The 21,605-nt window shown below is 35.1% G+C and overlaps 1 protein-coding gene across 1 annotated transcript; it reads left to right on the forward strand.

Moving 5' to 3' along the window:
* The first annotated feature begins 3,256 nt into the window (after positions 1-3,256).
* Positions 3,257-14,939, forward strand: LOC104232883 (DEAD-box ATP-dependent RNA helicase 13). The gene is made up of 15 exons (XM_009786173.2): positions 3,257-3,548; positions 4,564-4,851; positions 5,746-5,918; positions 6,004-6,198; positions 7,103-7,279; positions 7,834-8,216; positions 8,515-8,695; positions 11,180-11,302; positions 11,379-11,495; positions 11,967-12,071; positions 13,129-13,269; positions 13,432-13,497; positions 14,084-14,236; positions 14,355-14,436; positions 14,527-14,939. Exons 1-15 carry the CDS (start codon positions 3,380-3,382, stop codon positions 14,580-14,582), a joined length of 2,409 nt encoding a protein of 802 aa, XP_009784475.1. The 5' UTR covers positions 3,257-3,379; the 3' UTR covers positions 14,583-14,939.
* The last annotated feature ends 6,666 nt before the right edge of the window (positions 14,940-21,605 follow it).

Consider the following 21,605-nt stretch of genomic DNA (forward strand, 5'->3'; position numbering starts at 1 on the left):
CGGAGAATTATTGATTATTGTTTATTGATAATGTGAAATTCATTACAATATTTGTTTTTAAACGATATAGATATGGAAGAAGCTCTTTCAAAATGATCGTGCCTCCCAATATCGAACTTGCTCACCATGTGGATAGAGAACTATATCCGATGCGCTATATGTATGACAGGGAAGCAAACGCTGTTGTGAGACACTTGGTCCCATCATTGAACGACTAAATAGGCGGTTTTCTAATTTTTCGGGTGAAGCTTATCTGATTTTTTATGTGGGCTTTGCAAAGGATGTTGAAATCTAGAATATGTTCTGCATAAGTTTCAGACAATGGATAGTAACAATTATTCAACAAGCTCTTTAAGTAGCCAAATCGTAAGATCTGTCTTATTTTTACTGAGCATCCTGGAGGTTTTTTATTTGATAACTAATTTTATGTAAATACGTGTGCAAGTAGAAAATTCTGATGAGAAGTTAGCTGATGTCATTTCTTTGTATTCAATTGCTTGTGAGATGCATAAGAAACCAATAGTTGTTGGACCCTTAATATCAATATGTATCTATAGGCTAAGTCCTACTAATGTGTATCCTATTAATCTGTTGTTATTGTATATTATTAGTCTCCACCATAAGGAGTAAAATGATTTCTTTCTTTTTTCTGCAAAAGTTTTATAAGACTTAGCATGTATTTTCTCTTCAGGAGCAAGTGAAAGGAGGCAAGTGTTTGGAATGGAGATCAGTTTGATAGTTAACTTTTTTCCTTTTTGAGCCGACTACTGGAGGCACTATATTGACTTTACGAGAGCAAATAAATAAATAGGATTCAATCAGGCAGAATTGATATAGAGGATTAATATACATCCGAGCTTGGGATCAAGCATGGTTGATTAAATTGTTTTTTAATGAAAAGGTTTATTAATTGCTAATCTTGAGGGCTAAATTATGTAGTAGATGTAGTTTTTTGGGACACAATTTTACTATTGGGGAGCATTGTATGGACTTTAAGGGGAATCAATTTCATTTTTTGTCAATTTTTATGTTTAAGCTCGATGAATAATTAAATTTTTCATGATCCCAGATTGACAACCAATTACCACATCGCTCTCTTCATGCTTATTCATGCTCTTACTCTGTTACTCGCGTTTATCGGTTGAATTGATTTTTTTAAAATATTTTTCTATTTTATATCATTAATTAAATAAATCGCTAAGCACAACTCTTTGCAATTCCTTTTTAATTGAATCATTCAATATGCATGTAATATTTGTCTTTTTTAGTTGTATATATCTATGTGTACGTTGTGGGTGGATGAGCCATTTGCAAGAGGTTATTGGGTTAGCATAAAGTTTTTGAGGAAGCTATGTGTAAGAAAGGTATTTTCGCTTGATTATAACTTTTTTTTATTTCTTATATCTTCTGTTTCCGTAATACTATAAATATATTCTGAGTTAATGTATAATTAGTTATTTTCAGAGTGAAGTACACAATACAATTTGTAGGGTGAGAATTAACTTTATTTTTGTAGGTGATAAGAATGTATCCATCTTGGTTGTTGTTACAGGCTAGGTCAAGGTTGCAGTGACTGTTATTTTCGTTTCTAACATATCCTCATTTTGTATTAGGTTAGCTGTCATGCATGATCCAATATTGGTGCACCCGATTAGGGATCAAGGTCGACAGAATGGTGAAAACATCTCCAGTTTACTTGCTACAAGTTATACTTAATATTGAAGACCAAGCCAAGCAACAAGTATTATTACCTTAACAAAATTTTTGTCAAAGCTTCATTTTTTGAGGGGGATGGAGTCTGAGATGGATGAAAACACGAAGTTGTTCTATTCCGTGTGAACTACAGGCACATGCACCTCTTATTCTTTGATTAGGCTTATATATTTTCTGTAGTTCAAGTGGGACAAAATGCATCTAAAATAGCTTCCATTTTATTGTTTATTCTTGTAAGGGCTTGAGCTTGTGTATATATTCATAGCATTTTCAAATGCAGAGGGGGAGCGCATGGTGTCTAATGTCTAATGTGCTTTATTCTTTTAGGAATGGTGGAGGTTCAAATATAGGTATAACTTCAATGACCTCTACAAGAAAACAACTTTATTATTTGTAGATTTTAATGGTATGGAAGCTATCCTTTGTCTTGAGGAATGCGGTTTGTATTTCAAGTTTAGATTGCATCTTGCAGATATTTCTTCAAATTTTTTTTTGCTGCATGGGCTATCTCTGAACTATGATTCTATAAGTTGTATCTCCTTCCTTTAATTGTTAATGTAAAGAAAAAATTATTCTCCACTTCCTATAAAAGCACACCTAATTAATCAACAAAGATTGTTTTTTTTTAATAAATTGTGACGTTAGGCATATTTTGATTTTTTTATAACCGCGCGAAACGCGGATAAATTTACTAGTGTTAACATATTCTTAGAAAAATAAGTGCTTTCATTATTTTCTTTTCAAATTCACACTCAATGCTCCATTTAATAGTATGTTAATTAATTAAATAAGACATAAAATAAAAGAGAAGAGGCATTTAGACAGATATTTTTATGTTTAAAACTATTAATGCTCCTTGTTAATGATGTGAAAAATTTCTTTAAAAAAATATGATACTAGATCAAACATAATAATTATTTTATAATTAAAATTACTAAATATCTTTCTTAAATGGTATAGAACAAGCATAAGAGAAGAATGATCTCACTTATCCCGCTGTATTCCTCGATTGTAAGTAAATATTATTTCGTTCGTTTCGATTTATGTGACACCATTTGATTTAGCATGAAATTTAAGAAAGAAATAAACTTTTGAAACTTGTAATCGGAAATAAGGTTCATATTTTTGTGTAGTTATAAATCATCATATTTTCATTGAGTCAAGGACCGTCGAAAACAACCCCTCTACCTCAAGGGTCTTCAAAAACAACATCTCTATCTTCACAAGGCTACATATACACTACTCTCCTCATACCTCACTTGTAAAATTTTATTAGGTTGTTGTTGTATATATTATCCCATTAAATGTAAAATGAAAACTTTTAAATTAAATGTCTCTAAATGTAGAAAGATAATATTAGTGTTAGGACAGACTAAAAAAGAAAAAGAGCCACATAATTTGGGACGAGACTGGGTAGTACTAATTTAAACATGATTAGTAATTTAGTGAGAGGGTCTAACTGTTCATTCCGAAACCAAAAGTATGCATCTGTAACTATCAGAAGCAAAGTGGACGTATCTACAGTTTGTCAAAAAGTTATCATCCCTTCCACACAAAAGAAAAAAAGAGAGAAAATGAAAAAAAACTGAAACGGGTAAAGCCCTAAATTCTCCTAAACCCTGTCTCTTCCTTTTCATTGTGTGGAGAAATTTGAACCTTCTCTGCAATGGCTTCTCAGTCTTCAAATAAGAAGAGACCAAACAAATCAAAGAAACGAAGCCGATTTGACTCAGAAGAATTCGAACGAATCAACTCACTACCATGGAACTCTACAATATCCGAAGAGGACGATGCTTTCTCCTTTCTCATTGGCTCCAACGACGTCGAAGGAGGAGGTTTCTTTTTTCCTGCCAATTTTTGCATTTTTATTGTATAAAGTTGGATTTTTTTTAGCATAATTTCTCTTTGGAAAAGATTTGAGATTGAACTTTTAGCCCATTTTATCAGATTGGCAAAGATAAATGATTTAAAAAAGGCCACTTTGTTTCTTCCCTTTTGCATTGAGTCAGTTTTATTGATTTTTTCTGATAGTTTTTAGAGAAAATCCACTATTTGGTAGAAATTCTTATTGAATAAAGTTAAACATTTAGCAACAATATAAAGATTGAATTTTTAACTTTTTTCCTCTTGGTAAAGATTTAAAGATTGAATTTTTTGATTATTTTATCTTGGCAAAGATAATTATTTAAATTATATTGGTTCCAGCTAGCTCGAAAGAGGCCACTTTGTTTCTCCCCCGTTTTGCATTCACTTCTTTTAGGATCAGTTTACTTGAAAATTTTCCTATAGTTTAGACAAAACTCATTATTGAATACAAACTCTTACCGGATAAAGTTGAAATTTTTAGCATGTTTTCTTTTGGCGACAAATAAAAATATTTTAGTTTAGCATATTTTCTGTTGGAAAAGATTAAAAGATTGAATTTTTAGCCAATATTATGTATCTGAATAGAGCATTTATGATATTGAGGATTCATACCGCCAGCTCCAACTAGCTTGGGATTGAGGCATAGTTGTTGTTGTATTCTCTTGGCAGAGATAAAAGATTGATCTTTTCACCTATTCTACTTTTGGAAATTATTACTAAAAAATAACTTTTGTTGGGGGTACTTTTGCTATTTAAGCAATTGTACATTCTAGGAGATTTCAAACCTTAATGTAACAATAACTATTTGGTTTGTAAGCTTTCTTGAATTCTGGCTATTTTTGTGTTAGTCATTAAGCTTCATTGTATTTTCTTGATTTTTCCCTTTTGTTAGTTAAAACCTGTGTTTGTTTGTTGATTTGGATTGTTGAGTACAAAATAATTTTGGTCCGAAGGACTAATACAGGTTTTGATGTTTGAGTGTAGGTTTTCTATCTCTTGAAGAGATCGATGAATCAGAGTACAATTTAGATATTGCCAAACCAAGTGGAGGAAGTGAGAAAAAGGGGAAGACAACACCGAAGAAACAGAAATTAGATACCAAGAATGAGGAATTGAATGATGAGGCTAAGGGTGAGAGCAAAGAAGATACTGAGGAGGTGGAAAAGGACACAAAACAAAAGAAGAACAAGAAGAAGAAGCAGAAGAAAAAGAAAGATAAGATCAATAAAGATGCCGTAAATAAAGCTGAAGGAAATGAAGAGTCAGCAGCTGGTTAGTGCTGCATCATCTGATATTTTCCTTTTTGTAAAGGCTTCTCATTTTTCAAGTTTAGTATAATACTCAATGCTAACTTGTTCAATTGCGCCTGTGGATATTTTCCTAACTTATGAAATTCTGATATTAGTCCTTGTCCAAATAAAAGAAAAAGAAAATTCTGATATCAGTCACTTAACTTCAAGTTCAAGGTCAATGCAGAGACAAAAGCTAATCACATTTGTGTATCTTTTTGATAATTTCATAGGCTGTTAGTTATTTTACTGGCGGTGCATCAATAATTTGACCTATTGTTACCACTTTACCTGTTCCAAAACAAAATATCTTGACCTACTTTTTCACTAAGCATAGTTCTGTGTTTTGGGTTCTCAATGGTTTTGTATGTGATGGATTTTATTTCAGTCTAATTCAATTTCAGTTATAAACTAGAAACTTTAGTCTGCTTGAATGTTGGAAGAATGCTGGATAAATGCGAAGAGCCAGAGGCAGAAGAATATGTGAATCTTTTGCTAAATGTATTGGCCATTCATCATGCTTTTACTTATTTAAAGAAAAACGATGAAGAAAAAAAAGAGGCACACTTTCCTATATTTCTATTCTTACAAGTTCTTTTAAAAATTCCAGTAGAAGCTTGTTACCTATTTCCATTCAACTTTTTTAATATATTGGTAATATTAACTACTTAACTTGCATTTGGAGTAGACCAATCCATTCTTATTGGACAAGAAACTGGTGTAAGTTAATGTTGCAGTCGAAAGTATCGTTAATTAACCTTCCAGAGTGACTGTCTAGTGCGTCATCTATTGATTTTATCATTGTAACATGATGTCACATCAAAGGCTTCTCTTATGTTTTGGCATTAATTATGGTTTTGAAATCTGACTCGAACAGTCACTGATGAAAACGATGATCGAGAACAGGATTCAGTAGATGAAACTGAATATTATGCATGGAATGAACTGAGACTTCATCCCCTGCTCATGAAATCAATATATGCGCTCAAGTTCAAAGAACCCACACCAATACAGAAAATGTGCATTCCAGCAGCTGCTCACCAAGGAAAGGTTGGCTATGTGATAAAACTCAAGGTATTTCGCTGTAGATAATGTCATATTCAATGATATTTATGCCGGTTGGTTTGTGTGCCAGGATGTTGTGGGTGCTGCGGAGACAGGATCAGGGAAAACACTAGCTTTTGGTCTGCCCATTCTTCAACGCCTGCTTGAGGAACGAGAAAAGGCCGAAAGGCAGCTTACAGAAAATGGAGAAATGGATGAAAAAGTCGCTCCGACAGGTCTTCTCCGTGCTCTAATTATTACTCCTACAAGAGAGCTTGCCCTTCAGGTATGATAATTCTCATATTACAAGTTGTTTTCCTTTATTATTTCAAAATAATAAGCTGATATCTTGTTAGCTATTTAGGCCTTGTTCTAAACAACGTAGTATGAGGATCTGTCAAGAAGTTTGTTATTTAAGATTCTTCTGATAAGTGACGTTTGTACATGAATCTTTTCTTTTTTGACAGTTCCCGTTAAATATTTGAGGGAGACCAAAACTGCTAACTGTTGGCAAACTTAAAGGACTGAAACTCCTTAATGGTATATTTGAGGGACTATTTTGCACCTACCCCAAACATAAGGGATAATTTCTGTCGTTTTCTCCACTTATAAACATACATATATATAGGTATGTATCTATGTATGCATGTCTCTGGCCCCAAATGCTTGTTCAAAATATATATGATAGTAGAAAAGCATTGCCAAGTAATCACCCAGGAAATTTTCTTTCAATCAAGATGACGACTGTGGTGTCACAGATATAAAAATGTATTAATGCTGAGGCTTACTCTGAGGTGCACTTAGTTCAGGATATTTTGTTCCTGTCCCACTTGACCAACTAACACTAGGGGAACAAAAATAGAGATAAAAAAAGATATGTGCTCAACTCGAGTAGAATGGTGTATCACATTAAGTTTCTGTGTTCCTATTTGCTGTTACTTTCCTGTTTTAAATCCTTCAAAATGGAATGTGGACTTCATGTTTTATTTACATTGCAGTCCTTATTAATGCAGTTGGCTTTTTCCTTTTGTTATTCAATAATGTTGCCTGGCCTGTGCTATGTATCTGTTTAGACTTGGTGGGTTAGTTCACTGCAAGTCATTTTGATTGCCCATTCTGAGGGGCTTCTCATCTGCACTTTCTTGTTCTATCCTTTTTCCTTTAATCTTTTAATAATTCCTTCGCTCCAGGTCACCGATCATTTGAAGGAAGCAGCAAGACATTCCAATTTTAGGGTTGTCCCTATTGTTGGTGGAATGTCAAGTGAAAAACAGGAAAGACTTTTGAGAACAAGGCCTGAAATTGTTGTCGGAACTCCAGGGAGGCTCTGGGAACTTATGTCTGGCGGTGAAATTCATCTCGTGGAGGTTAGTAGCAATTTATGACATGTAACAGGCTTCTGTCACAAGACGACTCCTAACCTCCCTCCCTTTCTTCCCCAGCCTAAAGGAAAATGGAAAGAGAAAAAGGAAATAAGAGAATTATCTGTTGGCTAAGCAAGCAAAGGATAGAGAGAGTTGATTCATGATTGTGCCTCTTACTCTATGAAATGAATTTTTGTATGGCATTTTATTTTCATAAAAATTATTTCTGTTTCCGCACCCCTCAAAAACAACATTTTTGAAACTGGTTGAGGTTTAACTCTAATGTAGATTGTGGATACTAATAAGGTTGTTTACTGGGTGTATAGATTAATTGGTTTGCTTAATAATTGCAAAAGTGTGGACAACTTCAAACTGAGGGTTTGTGGTCCTTAAGACTAACTGTCCGTCAATTATGGTCGTCAAGTCTTGTGAAACCTGATAATCTTATGGTCCTTGCCAGTTATTCCACATTTGTTGTGGGTAGGGCAAAACATGCATTGCCATGTTTCTATTCTTTCTATAGAATGGATGATATTAGTTTCTTTTTGCTTCTGCAGCTACACTCAGTGTCGTTTTTTGTGCTGGACGAGGCGGATCGCATGATAGAAAATGGCCATTTCCATGAGTTGCAGTCCATAGTTGACATGCTTCCTATGGCTAGTAAATCAACTGATGGCGATTCGCAGAAAACACATAATTGTGAAACAGTTTCCAGTGTCCAAAGAAAGAAAAGGCAAACATTCGTGTTTTCTGCTACCATTGCTTTGTCTGCTGATTTCAGGAAGAAGCTAAAGCGCGGATCACAAAAATCAAAAGCAAACGATGAGTTGAATTCAATAGAAACTCTGTCTGAGAGAGCAGGAATGAGGGCAGATGCTGCAATAATTGATCTGACCAATGCATCAATTCTAGCAAACAAGCTCGAGGAATCGTTTATAGAGTAAGTCGGTATTTCTTGTTTTCTCTATTGAAAATAATTTGTCCAACTATACCGACATTGGCCTAACATCAACTCAGCTTTCTGAACATGTTTTCAATGATTGTTTATGCTTATGTGCTGGTGAAGTTTTATCATTGGCCAAAATTTGCAATTTTTTATATATTTCGTCTGAGATAACCCTTTCCTTTGTTTTTATAGTTTTATAGCATCGTGCATATTCTGCTGCTGTAAATGCATACTTACTTTCACTATGCATGCTAACCTGGTATGGAATTGATTGTCCATTGATGGGTTGCAGCTGTAGCGAAGAAGATAAAGATGGGTATTTGTATTACATCTTGAGTGTTCACGGGCAAGGCCGGACAATTGTCTTCTGTACGTCCATTGCAGCTTTACACCATATCTCCTCCCTCTTGCGCATCCTTGGCGTCAATATTTGGACACTTCATGCCCAGATGCAGCAGAGAGCCCGACTTAAGGTCACTTTCATGATTTCTTTTCCATATTAGGTTATGCTCCTTTGTCTTTACTTTGAAATTGTCTGGATAAAATCTTTTGCGGAGAAAAGCAGGACATGTTCGGACTAGTGCCTTTTGATTGGTACACCAAAGATCTGCTCTCAAATTAGTTAGCAAATCGGAATTGGAAAATGCAATATATTTAGATAATGGAACAATTTTATTGATTTGGAACCAACTGCCATATATTAGCAGTGTGTCAAAAAGTAGAGAACCTACACAAACTATGATCCTCGACGAAAACAACACCAAATTATCTATACAAATGGGACCTCGTTGATGCACAAAAAAGTAACCAAATATAGGAGTCTATTCCTCAGATGTACAGAGTCATTTCCATTTTCCACTCCTTCGTAAGCTCTCATTTTTAGTGTCCTTCCAAAAAAGAAAATCCCTCGTGAGAGCTAATGGGGCTACATCTGGAATGGGCTCATGCAATACGTCTAGTTTTCTGACTCTCCAAAACATCTATGACGCAATATTCCACCAAGAGATTGAGGCCTAAGTTGCGCGGACTCTTCGATTTTGGTGCCGTCCCCGTCCCGATACGAGACGGGGACGGGGACGGGATACGTTCCGGATTTGGTGGCTTTGGACACTTTGACCTGAGTCCATCGACAAATTTGGGAGAAAAATTGAGATTTTGATTTCTCAAAATAAAAAATAAAACAGATTTAGGACAATGAAAGAATAATGTCCATCTTGGAGAATGAAAGATTGAATTCTACAATATTTATGTAAGTTTTTCACAGAATATTTCTCAAAATTTACAATATTTTTATAGCTCTATTTTTTATTAGCTAATCCTCGTACCCGTATCCATATCCAGATCCGTACTCCCGAATTTTAAAATTTAGATTTTGCCGAATCCGATACTCAGATCCGTCCCCATATCGGATACCCGCACCCGAGTCCGAGCAACTTAGATTGAGGCCAAAGTTTGCAGCACTATATCTCAATGTGTCCATAGCAGCAGTCATGAGTACAGGCCTTCTTCCTCCATCGCAAAGCATCCTCCTCCAGGCTCCAGCTGTGAGCTTAATTTTTACCAACTAAAGCATAGACAATGGATAGTATCAGTTGGTTCGATCAGGACAGGAACAATTCATAGCAACCCGCTGGCCAATATTCCCTAGTAATTTGCAAAAACTTTAAGTCCGCTGGTGGGTTCTCCTCCTCTATTTTGTGACAACAAGGATAGCTGTGACTAGTAATCTACACTAAAACTGCAACTCTGGTCTTAGTTTTCCTAACTGCTCTGAATGAGGAAGGGAAATTTTGTCTGTCAAAAACAGCCACTTTGGCTTCCTTTCGGATTAAGAGCAAGAATGTGCTGTATAGAGGCCAGCAGCTCCATTAGCTTTGGAAATTATATAGACACTTTATGTTTCTTCTGATAGTCAAATCCCATTTGACTTCCTCGAAGTTGGGAGATAGAACTGAACATAAGACGTAACCTGGGAGTCTCCTTCCAGTTGCATCAAGTAGGGATGCCAGAACAGTGTACCCAAGGCGTGACCATTATGGATTGCAAGTTTGGAGAAGGAAGAGTAGGAAGTAGAGAATGGTGTGCAGTGTAGTGGCTTCGCCTACCTCGCGCAAGTCATCCAGTGAAAGACCCCACGAGAGAGGCCGTTGGCGCATGCCTTCGGGTCTGGCGAGGTTGATGGCGCATGGCGATCAGCGAAGGCTTCTGGTGATGAGTTATGGGAGATGGGGCTGTCAGGGCACTGCGAGTTTCCTGGAGCGGTGGTGAGTTCTAGAAGTTGACATCCTAGGGTTCTGGTAGTCAATGTGACTTAGTCCGGCAACCACTGTAGCTTTTCAAAGACTCTATAGCTTTTCCAGTGAGTATGTTCTTCTTCAGTGGCTCTGTACCAAGGACTGGGAGAAAAGAGAGAAATAATGGGAAAGCTTGATTATTCACTAAACTTGGTTACTCACGTATCTACAATTTGGACTTCATTCAAAACATATTTTACAATTTGGTCAAGTTGCTGATTTGGTGGAATCGAAATCTCCTAATCTATGCCAAGTTACAGTGATTATTTGATTCGAATCAAATCAATCTAATTCATATGATTCAAGTTAATAAAAATCACTAGCGAATCCGTATATCGATCAACAAAAATAAACCAGGAATAAGCTAAGACATTGTTATCAGGTTAATATGGATTCCTAGTCCTTATTGTGCTAAACCTGGGATATCCGTGTTGCTGTATCATTGTGCCTATGTTACCAGTTATTCTTTTTGTCTCGCTAAAAAGGCATCGCAACCTGTTATCTGCAGTCTTTGACTATGTATCCGCTTGCTATGAGATTGTTTCATTCTCCAATTGAGAAGAGACAATATGTTATTTTGTTCCTCTTTTCCGATCATCACATCAATTGCTCTTCCTACTTTTTCACGAACACTGAATACTAAAGCCATTCTGTTCAATGCAGGCAATTGACCGGTTTCGGTCAAACGAGCACGGTATACTCATTGCTACTGATGTTGCAGCCAGAGGACTGGATATTCCTGGTGTTCGAACAGTCATTCACTATCAGCTACCGCATTCAGCTGAAGTAAGTTCGTAATGTGCCTTCTTATTGATAGCTTGTTAAAAGTTTGCAATTTCAATCAATGAAAATTATTGTGCAGGTTTACGTTCATAGAAGTGGAAGAACCGCTAGGGCTCATTCTGATGGGTGTAGCATTGCTCTCATCACACCAAATGATACCTCAAAGTTTGCTGCTTTATGCAAGTCATTTTCGAAGGTAATCTTTGAATAGCCATTGGAAGGAGCAGATACTTATCAGATGGATACATATCCTCTGTAAATGAAAGAATAACTATATTAAGTGGTGGCTTTGAGTGGGGTACATCGGGAGCGAGGAAACCATTCGGTTTGGAAGTTGATTCGACCAAGTATAGATTTTTTAGCATATGCAACTTAGAATTGGTTTTTAATTTTTATGATTATTTTACAAAATGATTAGATGAAATAGTGACATTATGTTTCCCTAAGCAGACTACTTCTGCTGCTTCTCTTGTCCCGTCGTTTTACAGTTTCTTGCTTCTATCTTTTTCTGTTGGTTAACTGTAGCTATATGCTTAACTTGATTGACACCCATTTCAAGGAATATAATTTATCTCCCTCCTGTCTTTACGTTTATACTTTGGAGAGAGCGCTATTAGAGTAGCAACTCTGTGTTATTTTGCACTAATAAATAATGTTTTTTTTCCAGGAGAACTTTCAGCGATTTCCTTTAGAAATGTCATACATGCCAGAAGTTATGAAGCGATTATCCCTTGCACGTCAAATAGACAAGATCTCGCGAAAGGACTCTCAGGTGATTTTCCGGTCCATGTATCTTTTGGTGTTAAATGCTTCTTCCGATGTCATGGTCACGAGTATGGGTGACCAATCTAACTCCTGATGATTATAATGCATCTTTCTTGATAATGCACTTTAATTTACACCTTCAGAAGCCTCTTTCAATCTTCAGCAAGTGAAGTGAAAATTTTCATCTTGTTTTCTGATTAGCATCACTTTATTGTACACACTGAGTGCCTTTTTCTTCCTATTTTTTTGGACATACCAGCATGGTTGCATGCTGTTTTGAATTTTCATAGAATGGCTAGCGTTGGATGATATTATGCTCAGAAGATATGTAATTGTTTTTCCTTTAGGAGATACTCCACCAAATTAATTAGACGCTAATTTTCTTGCTTTATAATTGTTTTGCTAAGAATCCTGCAAACTAAGTTTAAACTTCTACCTCATTGGCTTATCTTTTATCTTTTTCTTTTGGGACAAATTAACATGGTATTTTCCTTTTAGGAATTTTATTGCGTTGCATTCTACTTTAAATTCACATAGGCTTCAAAGGAAGGATTTTTTGCTAGACTGCAGTGAAATACATTTACTTTCTTTTGGGACGTACCATATTAGTTAGGAGACAAATAACACACTTAATTGTTCATTCTTTTGCTAAGAATGTAGTCAAAGTAGTTGAAAACTTCTACCCTTGTTGGTTCTTCCTTACAAAGAAGTGTTACTAACTTATCTGCATTAACCAAAAAGCAAAAAGAAGGATAGCTTTGGTAAGGACCCTCCACCTCCAACCTTATGGTTGGGATTTCGGGTCACCATAGCAAAGTGGGAAAGCGCCACTGATGGGCCCCCGCCCCTGGGTAGGGGGTTTGGGGTGTGTGTGGGCTTTATGAATTCTTACTATTTAATGGATGGGGTTCACAATTAGAAAAAAAGAACTGTTTAGCAAAATGTTCTCTGTATTCGGCTATTAACTTAATTTTAAAGTTCCAGATTATTGTTTCATCTGTTTCCTGCTTGTAACATGAGTTCAGATTTATACATTTGGTTCATTGTTAGTTTCCGTTTTTCAGGACAAGGCCAAGAAAAATTGGCTTGAGCGAAATGCTGAATCAATGGGACTCATTTTGGAAGATAATGATAGTGAGGAGGAAAGGGTGAACAACCATAAACGAAAGAAAACCACGTCTGCTCAACTAAACAAGCTACAAGAGGTCAATCTGATTATGAAATTTATGATATTTTTATCTAAAAAAAGAGCAGTCTAGTGCACTAAGCTCCCGCTATGTGCAGAGTCCGGAGAAGGGCTGGACCACATTGGGCTTAATGTCTTATGTATGTTTTGATAATATTGAACTTTTTATTTGAAACTGCAGGAGCTTAAAATTCTTCTTTCACGGCCATTGCAACCTAAAACATTTTCAAAACGCTACTTGGCTGGGGTTAGTTCTCTCTGTCTCTTTATATGTTGCTCATCCCATATGACGAGACTTTAGGGTGTGCTTTGATCAACTTTCTGCTTGGTTACGAAACAAGTTCCACTCTGGATGTCCACTAGAATTGAAGAACAGACACCTTATCCTCTATTCCAAATTGTTTTCACTTTCTCTTTCTTGGGTTTCCCTTTATTTTTGGGTTCGGGTTGGGGGGTAGTTCCGGCAATAATGTGTTGTTTCCCGAATTACTTTTTCTCTCCCGTCAGAATGCTTCCATATATAAGCTTACTGGAGCAGAAAAGAGCCCTCCACTTCTCTTAACTGAAAGATGACATGAGACAAATATACTGTCTATTATTTCTTTCTAAGCTACTTGTCCAAGAAAATTTCTTTTCCAAGCTATTTATTTGTTTTATAAAAGGTAGGTGTGATTTCTTTGCTGAATAACCGCGTTTGATGGTAACTGTAGTACAAGTAATGAAAAACATAATCATTTTCTTTTGTGGGAGGTGGGGGTGGAGGGGACAGCTCTAATCTAGAGACGCCTGCATCTCTCTGTGTGTTAGTTTAACGGTTTTGCATTTCTTTTCAGGCTGGTGTTTCACCTCTCCTTCAGCACCAACTGGAGGAATTAGCTAAGCAAAAAAATCCAAATAATTCTGGAGATGTTAAAAGGAAGAAGCTGATGGTTATTGGTCAAGATTGTGTCGAGCCTCTCCAAGCACTTAGAAGTGCTGGTCCACAGGTAGTTGTTTACTGAATTTTCTCAACAATACAGTCAGTTAATTATGTTCTTGCATATTCTGTATGTGCTGCTTTCATTCCTAAACTCAGGCCTAATATCCACTTTTTTACACTCGCAGGCTAACTTCAACTTGAAGGGAATTGCTGAAAAGCGGAAAGATGTAAACGAGTTAAGGAGAAAGAGAAAAGAAACCAAAAAACGTATTTCCCTTGCTTCCCTCTAAGAATTATTATTGACATCTTTTATTTCCCTTGATCTTCATTATTTTCGCCCTGGTTTCCATTTTACAGGCATGCGTGAGCAACGGCGAAAACAGAAGAAAAAGCTTCAAGCAGGAAAAGAGTAGGGTTGATTTGTAAAAAAGAAGATCCAGAGCGATTCTTCGTCTATCCTGTCGGGAGCCTAAGTGGAACGCTGGTATAGATTCCTATGCTCATGAAAGCATCCATGACTAAATTAGATGGAACTATAAGACCAATCAACCAATTTTGTAGTTATAGCTTAAGTTAGAAGGGGGCAAACCATGTTGTAAACACTATATACATAGTTTGATTTGAAATCAAATGTTTTAGGGGACTGTTACAGCAATACGCTATTCATTCTCCCTAGCTTCATATTCATCTATCGAAGCAATACTTATTACTTAGTCAGTTGTAAAGTGCTTGAATGTATTTCTAAAGTTAAAAGTTTTTTTTTTTTTTTTTTGTGTGTGTGTGTGTGTGTGTGTGTGTGTGTGTGTGTGTTTAGGTCCAAACTGAATGCAAATTTCCCTTGCAATTTTGCCTTGCACGTTTCAAGTTGAATATTTATTCTTCTTAACCCTTCCTCGACTTTCCTCTGTATACTTAATTTACTTGGTTCGTTGATTGTGACATTTGACTAAGCGGAAAGTTATAGTAATAAAGATAGAACTTTATTCGGTATTTGTGTTGATGAGAGGTAATAAGAATCTCATAAAATTAGTTGAAATACGTGTTATCTGGCTCGGACACTACCGTAAAAAAGTTGTTATGATATACAAACTTGGATGCATGTATTTTTATAGTTTAATATGCAAAAATCACACTTCAAGTTGCATATATTTGTAAATCTTGTCTCCTAATTTGGAATTTCTCAATTTAAAACTTTTACGTACAACATATTGGACTCCATTGATTGTTGACTATGTCATGTAAGTCCAGCAAGTATAGGAGTGTCATGTATATGAAAATTGGTATATGGCCCTTTCGATCTCCACATGGTGTTTATTGATCTAGAGAAAGCGTACGACAGGGTTCCTAGGGAGGTCTTATGGAGCTGCTTAGAGGATAAAGGGGTCCCAGTTGCCTACATTAGGGTGATTAAAGACATGTATGCTGGAGCTAAGACTCGGGTTAGGATAGTAGGAGGCGACTCCGAGCATTTTCCAGTTGTTACGGGGTTGCACCAAGGGTCTGCGCTCAGCCCATTCCTATTTGCCCTGGTGATGGATGCACTAACTCATCATATTCAAGGGGAGGTGCCATGGTGCATGCTATTTGCTGATGACATTATTCTAATTGACGAGACACGAGGCGACGTCAACGAGAGGCTAGAGGTTTGGAGACATGCTCTTGAGTCTAAAGGTTTCAAGTTGAGCAGGATGAAGACGGAATACCTCGAGTGCAAATTTGGGGTTGAGCCGACGGAAGCGGGAGTGGAAGTGAGGCTTGACTCTCAAGTCATTCCCAAGAGGGGTAGTTTCAAGTATCTTGGATCGGTTATTCAGGGGATCGGAGAGATTGACGAGGATGTCACACACTGTATAGGGGTGGGGTGGATGAAGTGGATGTTAGCGTCGGGAGTCTTGTGTGACAAGAAAGTGCCACCGTTACTAAAAGGTAAGTTTTATAGAGCAGTGATTAGGCCTGCCATGTTGTATGAGACTGAGTGTTGGCCGATTAAAAACTCACTCATCCAGAAGATGAAAGTAGCAGAGATGAGGATGTTGAGGTGGATGTGCAGGCATACAAGGATGAATAAGATTAGGAATAAAAATATTCGAGAGAAGGTGGGCGTGACCACCATGGAGGACAAGATGCGGGAAGCAAGACTCAAATGGTTCGGGCACATTCAGAGGAGGAGCACTGATGCACCAGTGAGGAGGTGTGAGCGACTGGCTGAGGTGGGCACGAGGAGAGGTAGAGGACGACCTAAGAAGTATTGGGGAGAGGTGATCAGACAGGACATGGCGCGACTTAGGCTTACTGAGGACATGACCCTTGACAGAGAATTGTGGAGGTCGAGCATTAAGGTTGTAGGTTAGGGGAAAGTTGTGAATATTTCAACAGCACAATAGAATGAGACTATCTAGTTAGGAGTTAGTCTGAGGATGCTATTGGTCGTCTACTGATGCAGGGCTTTATCTGCTGGTTTTTACTATACCATCCATCTATTTCGTATTTCGTATTCCGTATTTCGTATCTCTTATATTGCTGTTATTTTATTATGAGTCTATTGGTGGTACTAATATATCGTCTCTTGTTGCTTTCTTGAGCCGATGGTCTCCTGGAAACAACCTCTCTGATCCTCGGGGTAGGGGTAAGGTCTGCGTACATATTACCCTTCCCAGACCCCACTTATGAGATTATACTGGGCCGTGATTGTTGTTGTTGTTGTTGTTGTTGTTGTTGATGTTGATGATGACCATTTCGATATCTGCAGCTGACAGTCAACTTCCAGGTAATTTTGGATAAGAAGCTAATGTCAGCTTAAAATGACCCAATTGAAGCATTTATTTTTTTATTTAGAAAGGAAAAAAAATAAAAATAACAAAGAAATAAAGGGAAATCAAGTTGCTCATTGCTTTTTCACGAGAGGAAAATGACACGAAGCAAATAATTGATCCCGTTGAAGGATAAGATTAAAAATTTATGTATGACAGAAGGCAAATTTTAAAATTCAAGGAGAAAAAAATGAAATTTAAACTACTAGAAGTTTATTATTATTTGACAGTTCTAGCTTTCAATTATTAAGATCCTGTTTGGAGTCATTTGAAGATTTTCTTCATGCTTTGACGAAGTCTGCACTTGTCTCCAATACTTTTGACAATTTTTATTAGTGCCAGTTTGACCATAGATTTGGGTATATTTTTTCAAAAGAAAATTGGAAAATTCTCTTAGTAATTTTTTTTCTTCGACTCCAAAAAAAAACGTCAAGTTTTTTACAAATAAAATGCATATCCAAACACAACTTCAGCTTTAAAAAAATATTTTTCAACACAACTCCAAAACTCTGTTTTCAAGTTTCAACCAAATCTATGTCCAATCGCTAACTTGGTATCTTCAAAATTTGATTAAATTCGTTTCATCCAGAGGCGGGCCCAGGATTTTAGCGCGACAGAGGCACCTCCATTCTGTTTAATTAATACATACTCTCTGAAGGCTTTTAGTGTTCATGGTACCAGGCTATTTATATAATAATTTTTGAGGTATACAAATATATATATACACAAAATTTCTGCCGAAACTTACGGAATCCGTTGACCTCTCAATGTTAGAATAGGTTTGCCTCTAGTTCCTGGCTTGCCAGCGGCAATGAAAATTCTTCTGTTTTCTAATCAACTACTTGATTGGATACGAGATCTATTCTATGAGGAGCGGTATGAACGTAGTTGATATTATCATGATTAATGTTGTATATAGGTCGCGTTGATTCAGATTTTTCAATTACCAAATCAAATTAATAATGTTGGGTAAATTTGGTAGACTTTGATGAACAACTTAATAGATAAATAGAGTAAATATAACATAAACTTTACCAAGAAACGCAAAAGAGCAATAACAGTGTGTGGGTTAGGGCTATTTTTCAAATACCGTTAATTTTGAAAATATTCGGATAAGACTAGCCCCTTACGAGCCATTCCTGACAACCACCTAATTAAAATGTTTATCTAGCCAAAATATCTATGTATGTGGCCCATACAAATTAGGCTTTTTTCACTTTTAGCCTGCGTCAGATACTATTTATATTTGGTAGTCAAAAAAGTATATAATTTTTGTATATAACATACATACATATATATAAAATATATTTTTCAGCAATTATTTTGAGAGCGGCTATACCGTGTCATTTTCCCCTAAAAATTAAGAAAAAAAATAGAACGAAGGAGAAAAGTATTTTAATGATTTTCCATTAGTGTTTCGTGTATTCACGTTCTAAGACCTTGACCTACCGAGTATTCTAACCCAAATTAATCTATTGTTTTGTGTATGCAATTTGCTTTATTCATTGAAATGACTTTTCTCATCTTTTTTAAAAAAGAAATAGGCAAACAAAAATAAAAAATCAGGATTATTCAACTAGGAGATGGCATCGGAGTTTTAAACTTTTAATTAGTGATTACAATTTCACTTTGCACTGTACAGATGTAATATTGAATTTTATCCACACAAAAAAATTACAAGTAGGAGCATTTATGAGATGACAGCATACTCTTTTTCCTTTTATTTTTTTTACCTTTTATAATCTAATACCATTGACATTTTTGGAATACGTAATCAGAGATTAAAGGTCAGAGTTAGAGAAATTTATTTATAAGTCTGACAGCCAGACTGCTCAAATAATTTGTAGGCTATGTGCTTGCATTACAAATTAAAGAAATTGTAGAGGTATAATTAATTTGCAGTTCTATTTTCAAAGTTGTAATTCCTCGTCAAGATTTAATAAAATTTCCTCATAATTATACGTGATTAAGAGTATTTTTGAATCTGAAAGTCACCCTCAACCACTATGAGGTTTAACGAAATGCTGACAAGCGATTGATTAGAATATTTTGTATTAGTAAGTTTAATATTGTTCAGTGTATATATTGGATGCGGGCAAATATATACCGAATTTTCTTTCCCGTTGCTGCAAATACACAACTTTTTTTCTTCTTCAAAAACCTTTTTATTCCACTTTTTTTTTTTTCTTTTTAATTTTCTTTTGTGTAAGGGTTGATCCTTGAATTGTGAAAGTAGGAAAATAGACTAGGAGAGGACTTTTAGTGGAGATTTGAAAATATGTACTCTTTTTGTCGTGGTAATGTCAGCAGTGGCAGGGGCAAAATTTCCGCTAAGGGGTTCAAAAAAGAAAAAAGTTAAAATAAAATTACAAGAAACTATGGCTAGTGAGAGTTGAACCAATAACCTAACAAAAATTTTTGAACCCTCTTGACCATTGAGCTATACTTTTGGATTGTGTCAAGGGGATTCAAAATATAATATATAGAGGTACAAACTGAATTTTGCCTTGTATATACAATCTAATTTTCTGGTGAAGGGGGTTCGGGAGAATACCCTTTCGCCCCCCCCTCCCCTAAATCCGCCCCTGAATGTTGGGTCAGTATCTCGACTATTTTATCGAATACTTACTACCTTTCACCACCTAGTATTTTCTTTTTTCTCTGGTGAGATTTCAACCTTATGTTAAAATAGTTTGTACATATGTGGGAGTCCCACATCGATGTCCACAAGTCATTTTATTGGTGTGGGTCCGGTCGGGTCAGTAACTAAAGATCTTATTTCGTATTTTATTTTTTGAAATAACTTTTTGTTTATTTAAATTTTGAATTAACAGAGAAATTGTAACTATTTGTAAAATGGGCAACTTTTCAAGAAAAGTCTCATTTTCCTCTTATAAATATGAAGGCATCCCAGAAATAGCGTATTCAATTTGCATGTATATTTTCAGACTTTGTTATATCATGATAGAGAATTGCTTGTAATCCCTGAAGGATATACGAATGATAACTCTTGAAAGATAGTTATCTTTCACGTCTTAAAGCCTTAATTTTTCTGTTATTTACCTATTATTTTCTAACACCTTGGTTTCCCTTCCCCACACACTATGCAGTTTTTTAAATAAACCCATGGTCTCAAGATGTTATCCATTAAACATCGGCTGACTTTGCTCATCAAAACTTAGGTAAATTGAAATAAATTACTCGTGTTTTTATCTCTATTAGGGTACGAACTATGAGCCTTGATCTCCAAAGTTTTGACCTAATTTATTGATCACTAGACCATCCTTTAAATGAGAGATTCCAAAATTTCTGTACTTCAATTATTTATTTCAACATTTTAGAAATTGCAATAGTTTTATTTTTAATTTGCTTAGAATCGAAACTGCAATTTGAATCACAAACTCTTCCACAAGTTTTTTTTTTTTATTTTTTTTTTAAAACTTTTTTAACAAAAAAAAACTTCTTGTAATGGTGCAACATCGAATTAAATCAAGATACAAGTCTCTTAGCCTGGTTAGAGGCGTTATCTCAACTTAATGCTTTTGACACGGAGGATAAATTTAGTATAAAAATTTATTAAAATTGTAATATATAATAGGTGTGAACCCGTAATTTTAAAAATATAATATATTCAATATTAAAAATCGTAAAAATTGAACTCATAAAATTAAAATTTTGGATCCGCCTATGTGGTTAACTCAAAATCGAAATTTAATAATCTATACTATATTAAAAGCACGAAGGCCCTTAGTGAAATGTCGTTCGCCTTTTTTACCCTTGAAAAAAAATTATATACGGGACAAAATTATCCTTTTAATTATTTTTCTAATATTTAGGAATAATCATCTAATTATTGTCCTAATATTCATGACTTCGAAATCAACTGCATTTTGTGTACCAAAACTTTCCTTCCTTGAATTATGTGTAATATAACATATTTGAAAAGGAAAAGTAATAACATATTTTTAACGGAAAAGAAAGAGTAAGATTAGTCTCTGTTTTTCGTTTCGCCCTTCAGTTTTCGTTTGTTCAGTTTCAAAACTAAAAATAAAATACAAAATAAATATTTTAGTTTCACTCAAAGTAAATAATTGTATTGCCATCATCCTTTATTTTTCTCTAAATTAATAGTTTGCAGCTAAATTTTTATCACAATTAAAAGATTAATGTATTGTAATACTTAACAATTCATAGGAAAAGTATTGTTGTAATGTATTAAAATGTTCACATTTTGAAATCAAATAAAAACTTCAAATTATTAAATATTTATTAATTTTATCTCTATTAGAAATTCTAATATTATTAAAATCTTAAAATCGATTAGAATAACATATATCAATTTGTTACAAAAATAATTATAATGCATATTACTTTTATTTATTAATTACTTATTTCTCTAATACCTAAATTTAAAAAAATTAATAAACTGACAATATTAAAATGAAAATTAAACCATTTGACTTTAGTATTAAGAAGCCCGAAAAGTAAAGGAAGTATTTCTAATTTGATCTATTTAATCAATATAAAATCTTAAATTTGCAGAGCTTTTTAATTTTAAATTATATCTGTATGATCTTTTATTTTTGAACATTGACTAAACATATTTCATTTTTAGACTTTTATTCA

This window comes from Nicotiana sylvestris, chromosome 1, assembly GCF_000393655.2.
Source record: "Nicotiana sylvestris chromosome 1, ASM39365v2, whole genome shotgun sequence".
NCBI classification, from domain to species: Eukaryota; Viridiplantae; Streptophyta; class Magnoliopsida; order Solanales; family Solanaceae; genus Nicotiana; species Nicotiana sylvestris.